Source organism: Impatiens glandulifera, chromosome 1, assembly GCF_907164915.1.
Source record: "Impatiens glandulifera chromosome 1, dImpGla2.1, whole genome shotgun sequence".
Taxonomy (NCBI): domain Eukaryota; kingdom Viridiplantae; phylum Streptophyta; class Magnoliopsida; order Ericales; family Balsaminaceae; genus Impatiens; species Impatiens glandulifera.
In genome coordinates, this window is record NC_061862.1 from 144,803,465 (window position 1) to 144,810,317 (window position 6,853).

The 6,853-nt window shown below is 38.4% G+C and overlaps 1 protein-coding gene and 1 pseudogene across 1 annotated transcript; both read left to right on the forward strand.

Annotated features, from left to right (window-relative positions):
* The first annotated feature begins 1,971 nt into the window (after positions 1 to 1,971).
* On the forward strand, positions 1,972 to 3,877 carry LOC124946314 (annotated as a pseudogene).
* A 360-nt stretch (positions 3,878 to 4,237) lies between these two features.
* On the forward strand, positions 4,238 to 6,347 carry LOC124920015 (cytochrome P450 81Q32-like). Its single transcript, XM_047460402.1, has 3 exons — positions 4,238 to 4,992; positions 5,245 to 5,584; positions 5,655 to 6,347. The coding sequence occupies exons 1-3, from the start codon at positions 4,421 to 4,423 to the stop codon at positions 6,276 to 6,278; spliced, it is 1,536 nt and encodes a 511-aa protein (XP_047316358.1). The 5' UTR covers positions 4,238 to 4,420; the 3' UTR covers positions 6,279 to 6,347.
* The last annotated feature ends 506 nt before the right edge of the window (positions 6,348 to 6,853 follow it).

Here is a 6,853-nt window from a genome sequence, read left to right on the forward strand (position 1 = left end):
ACTTCACAAGAATAATACATGGGAGATGGTTACTTTACCTAAGGGAAGAAGAGTCATTAGTTGCACATGGATTTTCTAAAGGAAAGATGGAACCTCTAGTGCTAAAGGGACCAGATATAAAGTACGATTAGTTGCAAAGGGATTTAGTCAAAAGGAAGGCGTAGAATATAATGAGATATTCTCACCTATAGTCCTACACACTTCTATTAGGGTACTACTAGCTATAGTAGCACATCAGGATCTGGAACTCGAGCAATTAGACGTAAAGATGGTTTTCTTACATGGTGAGATTGAGGAGGATATACTGGTGAGTCAGCCTGAAGGATTTCTTGTCCCTTGTAAGGAAACACATGTTTTTAGTCTGAAAAAGTCTTTGTATGGACTTAAATAGTCTCCTCGATAGTGGTATAAGCGGTTCGACAACTTCATGATTGCACATGGTTATAATAGGAGTGCATATGATTGTTGTGTCTATCACAACAAAATTGGTGATGGTTCTTTGATTTATTTACTCATGTATGTAGACGACATATTAATCGTAGCCAAGAAGATGTCGGAGATTCAAAAACTGAAAGATCTTCTCAGTTCCGAGTTTGATATGAAAGATCTAGGTGGAACACGAAAAATCTTGGGAATAGAAATAGTAAGAGATCGAGTTCAAAAGAATCTATTTCTTTCACAGAAGAGTTATATTTTGAAAATGTTGTCTTGTTTTGGGATGAGTACATCAAAGGCTCTCAATACTCCTGCAGTTGTTACTGATCATTTGTCTACATTCGCACCCCAGTCTGAAGCTGAGAATTTATACATGTCTCGTGTACCGTATGCTAGTGCGGTAGATAATTTAATGTATGTCATGGTATGCACTAGACCTGATATTGCGTATTCAGTTAGTGTTGTTAGCATGTTTATGTCTCGACTTGGTAAGGAACACTGGTAAGCGGTAATGCGAAAATTTTGCTATCTAAGAGGCACATCCGATGTTTGTTTCATTTATGGGAGTAATAACCAGTGTCTCGTAACTGGTTATTCGGACTCAAATTATGCTGCAGATATCGATGGTAGAAGATCAATGACTGGTTATGTTTACACCCTTGGTGACTCTATGGTTAGTTGGAAGGCAACATTACAGTCGACGGTGACGTTGTCCACTACCGAGGCTGAGTATATGGCACTAACTAAAGCAGTCAATGAGGGTATATGGTTGAAAGGATTAATCAATGACCTTGGTATCCATCATGATCATGCAATTGTTTTTTGTGATAGCTTAAGTGCTATCTGTTTGGAGAAAGATCAAGTACATTATGATAGAACCAAACATATTGATGTTCGCTATTATTTTCTTCGTATTGAGAGGAGAATCAAGTTGAAGAAGATCAGCACACATCATAATCCTGTTGACATGTTCACGAAGCTGGTCCCACTTAACAAATTCACTCATTGTTTGGACCTGGTAAATGTTGGCAGTTGGAAGTAGCCTGATAAGGCTCTTCTTGTTGGATGATACTAAGGCAAGGTGGAGGTTTGTAACGTTTTGCCTTTAGTATAGAAATTAATATCAATCATAAATTATTCGTGGTTTATATTAATTCCGTTATATCACATTTATTTTATAGTTACGCTTAATTAAGTTAGGTGTTTACGTTTTCTTATTTTCAGCAATTTATAGTTTTAGTCTTTTCATTTTTTCGGTAATATTTCATCTTCATCTTTGATAATAAAAAATCTCTCTTCATCTGTTTTTCCACACTTCATTGTTTCTTACTTTTTTTATTCCGCACAACAGATATGATACTCATGTATGTTTATAGGCTTAGTTGACTTGAAAACCCTTGTCACGACCCCACCAAATAAAACTTAAATTTAAAAAAAATAAACTAAACTAAGATGGGTAAGTTAATGGAAACTTGTATTTTTTTTGAGTGACCAAATTGATTTTTATTCTATTTTTCCAATATATAATTGGGTGTATATAACAGAATGTAAATGAATCCAAAAGTGTAAAAACAATCTGTCTTAATATTAATATTGCCATGGGTGTCATCTAGGTTGCTGCCAAAAAGGTTGCCTTGTTCATAACGATCATCATCAATCTATATATATATTTCTCTTATGTTTGTCTAAGATTTCAATCAAGTTCTCATGGAGCAAACACAGATCTATTTGATCTCTCTAGCCACCATTTTTTTTCTCTTTCTCTTAAAGTTCTTCAACAGAAAGCTTCACCAAAATATTCCACCAAGCCCTCCTTCGCTTCCCATCCTCGGCCATCTCCACCTCCTCAAGAATCCCCTGCACAGAACCTTGAATCTCCTGTCCCAAACCTATGGCCCAGTCTATCTTCTCAGGTTCGGGTCACGACCAGTTCTCGTGGTTTCGAACCCTTCCCTAGCCGAGGAATGCTTCACCAAGAACGACATAGTCTTTGCCAACAGGCCTCGCCTACTTGTTGGCAAGCTCCTTAATTACAATTATACCACCATCGGATCATCCCCCTACGGCGACCTATGGAGGAATCTTCGTAGAGTTGCCACGGTTGAACTATTGTCAGCCACCCGGCTCAACATGTATTTGGATATTCGACAAGAAGAAGTCAAAACGCTGGTCAAGAATCTGTTCAGCGATTCCAAGTCCAAACAGGGATTTACCAGGGTGGAGATGAAGTCCAGATGTTCAGAGTTTTCGTTCAATATAATCATGAGAATGGTCACCGGAAAGAGGTGAAACTTGAAACTTCGATTCGTTTTACTTAATTCGCAATTGATAATGATGAACATTTGCCTTATTTTAAATTTTTTGATAGGTATTTTGGTAAAGAATTGGAGGGGAGAATTGTTGAGGAGGCAGAGAGATTTCGAGAGATAATAAGTGAGATATTTGAGTTAAGCGGAGCATCAAATCCGGGAGATTTCTTGTCCATACTAAGATGGATCGACTATCAAAACATAGAGAAAAGAATGTTGGCTTTGAGGGATAAGAATGATGCCTTCCTGCAAGGGTTAATAGATGAACATCGTAAACTCTATGTCAACGATGTTGTAGGAAATAGATCGAAAACCATGGTAGATGGCGTTATCTTTGCAAGATTTAGATTCTCAATACTACTCGGACGAAATTATCAAAGGAATGATTTTGGTAAGTCCTATTTCCTTTTATGATCAACTCTATTTTAAGTTTCTTTCTTGTAAAGAAATTCCCAAACTTTTACCGACAGATGGTGTTAAGCGCCGGGACAGACACATCAGCTGTGACAATAGAGTGGGCCATGTCACTTCTACTCAACAACCAAAATGTTCTAAAGAAAACGACTTTAGAAATAGACAGTTGTATAGGCCAAGGCCGTCTTGTGGATGAATCTGATCTCCCCAAGCTCCCTTACATCGAAGCCATAGTGAACGAGACCCTTCGATTGTCCCCTGCAGCACCATTGCTCGTGCCACATGAGAACTCGCACAAGGCGTGCACCGTTGGAGGGTACGATGTTCCACGTGGCTCCATGTTAGTCGTTAATGCATGGTCCATCCATAGGGATCCTAGGGTTTGGGATGAACCAACGAGTTTCAATCCTGAGAGATTTTTTGACGGTGGGGGAGAAAGAGAATTAGGGTTTAAATTTGTACCATTTGGAATGGGGAGGAGGAAATGCCCCGGGATTGGATTAGCGAATAAAGTGGTTGGTTTGGCTTTAGCAACTTTGATACAATGCTTTGAGTGGGAAAGAGTGAGTGTAGAACCAGTTGATATGACGGAAGGGATCGGCCTAACCATGCCTAAAGCCGCACCTTTAGAAGCTATGTGCAAAGCTAGAGAAGGAATGGTTCATGTCCTCACTCAACTATAAGAATTTCACACAATGGTTCAAGATCTCAATTCACATCCTCTTTGGAAAGCTTTAGATGTTTGATAATCGATCTATGTTTGAGTGATTGTCTATACGGTCTTCAACGAATTGAATATATAATGGAATTCCTTATATAATTTTGTGATATACTGAAGGAGAAGAGCACTTGTTTTGTGATTTATATTTTGAATCGTAAATAGTTATAGAAGTCTAATTGATTTGAAATGAATGCACAACTGATAAATAAGAGTTCAACTTAGTTTTGGGTAGCCATTACTATGATTTTATGAGGGATTATTTGGTTGCAAATAAATTCGATTCGTATCATTTATAATTTTATTAGTTAAAAATCTAATATATTAAATGACTATAAATATTAAATAATTAGCATGTGAAACACAGCCAATACTTTAGCATGTTCAGTTGACAAATTGAGCATGTGACAAGCTAGTGGCACTAGTATACATCTGGGGGAGCAAAAATGATTTTTTTTATTCTATTTTCCCAATAAACAAACTTTTCTCAATATTTATTTATATTAGTTTCCAACTTTGCTCAAACTTTCATCAAATTCTGATCATGGAACTCATCTATTACATAATTTCTCTAGCTTCAGCTTTTTCCTTTTTCATATTCATGCTCCTCAACAAAAAGGTTCAATCGAAAAATCTGCCACCTAGCCCTCTTTGGCTTCCCATCCTCGGCCATCTATACCTTCTAAAGCATCCCCTGCACCGAACCTTGCATCACTTGTCACAAACCTATGGTCCTGTCTATTTTCTCTGGTTTGGATCCAGACCGGCTCTTGTGGTTTCGAACCCTTCAATGGCCGAGGAATGCTTCACCAAGAACGACATCATCTTCGCAAACAGACCTCACGTTATTGTGGGAAAGTACCTTTCTTACGATTATACCACCGTTGGCTCCTCTAATTACGGAGACCTATGGAAGAATCTTCGTCGAGTTGCCACCGTGGAGTTGTTGTCCCCCACCCGACTCAACATGTTTTTCGATATTCGACAAGAAGAAGTTAAAAATCTGGTCAAGAATCTGTTCAGCGAGTCCAAACTGGGATTTACGAGGGTTGAGATGAAGTCTAGATGTTCAGAGCTGCCATTCAACATCATCATGAGAATGGTCACCGGAAAGAGGTGAGACTCCGATCCGATCAATTATTGGTATTTTGTACTCTTCAATTAATTGTTTTATTTATGTTTAGTCTCCACTTGATAATATATATTATAAAAATAAATTGAACACAACTTACCATAATATCATTGTCATTGTATGCCATAACTTTAACATATATATATTTTTTTTATGGGTTTTTACTATTTGGTTGCGTTGGATCAACTAAATGAATTTTACCATTTAAAAAAAAATTGAAATTTATTATGTCATAGGTATTTTGGTAATGAAGTGGAAGAGAGAATTGAAGAGGAGGCTAAGAGATTTAGAGAGTTAATAAGAGAAATGCTTGAGGCTAGCGTATCATCAAATCCAGGAGATTTCTTGCCCATATTCGGATGGTTTGACTTTCAAAACATTGAGAAAAGAATGAGCACCTTGATGAGTAAGGTGGATACCTTCATGGAGGAATTAATAGAGGAACGTCGCCATAAGTGTCACAACCTCGACCAAGATGTAGGGAATATGTCGAAAACAATGGTCGACGCCATGTTATCTTTGCAAGATTCCGATCCTCAATACTACTCCGACAAAATCATCAAAGGCATGATTTTGGTAAGTCCCATCTCTTTTCTTTTTTACTCCCATTTCAAATTCCTTTAGAGTGCATTTTTCGATTGAATAGACAATGTTAACCGGAGGATCAGACACATCATCAACAACGATAGAGTGGGCCATGTCACTTTTGCTCAACAATCAAGAAGTTCTAAAGAAAGCCACGTCCGAAATAGACATTTGCATAAGTCAAGGTCGTCTTGTAGAAGAATCCGATCTTCACAACCTCCCATACATTCAAGCCATAGTCAATGAGACCCTACGTTTGTTCCCGGCAGGACCACTCCTCATACCGCACGAGAACTCTGAGGCATGCACCGTTGGAGGGTACGATGTTCCACGTGGCACCATGTTGTTTGTTAATGCATGGTCCATCCAAAGGGATCCTAGGGTTTGGGATGAACCGACATGTTTCAAGCCGGAGAGATTTTGTGACGGAGGGGGAGAAGGTGAATTAGGGTATAAATTTTTACCATTTGGAATGGGGAGGCGGAGATGTCCCGGGGTTGTATTAGCGAATAAAGTGGTCGGTTTGGCTTTGGCAACATTGATACAATGCTTCGAATGGGAAAGGGTGAGTGTAGAGTTGGTTGATATGTCGGAAGGGACGGGCATAACAATGCCTAAAGCAATACCCTTAGAAGCTATGTGCAAAGCTAGGGAAGGAATGATGCATGTCCTCACACAAATATAAGAATGTCGCACAATTATAGTCCACGATTTCAATTCGTATATCCATCGATGCTCAATCGATTAAAAAGTGTGGTGACAACATTGGCCTTTGATAAACTCTCGATGTACAATCAAATTTATAATTATCTCGATCTATGTTTGATTTCCGTAGATCGTTAATTTAGTTCTTCGTAGAATTTAATAGAATTCTTAATCTAGTTTGTGACAGTGAAGAAGAACAACCTTTGTTGTGTGTTTTATATTATCTGAATGAACAGTTATAAATAAATAGTAATAGAAGAGAAGAGCGAATCCGCCTTGCCTCCCTCGCCTCCTCCTAAATCAGGGTAGCCTGCGCCATACAACCAGGTAGATCCCTCACCGTGCCACCATGAGCTTCGTCCTAGTACCCAACCAGTTGAATCACGTTTTGCCACGAGCTTAATCACAAGGATGAGTGGAAAGGCCCGGTCATCCACTCATCCTCACACGAAGGATCGAGACAAACATGTTGAAACCATATAACAACTTGTTGAAACCATCGACAATATTTCTAATCATTTTCGTAAATGAAAAGAAATTTAGTAAAAGAAATTG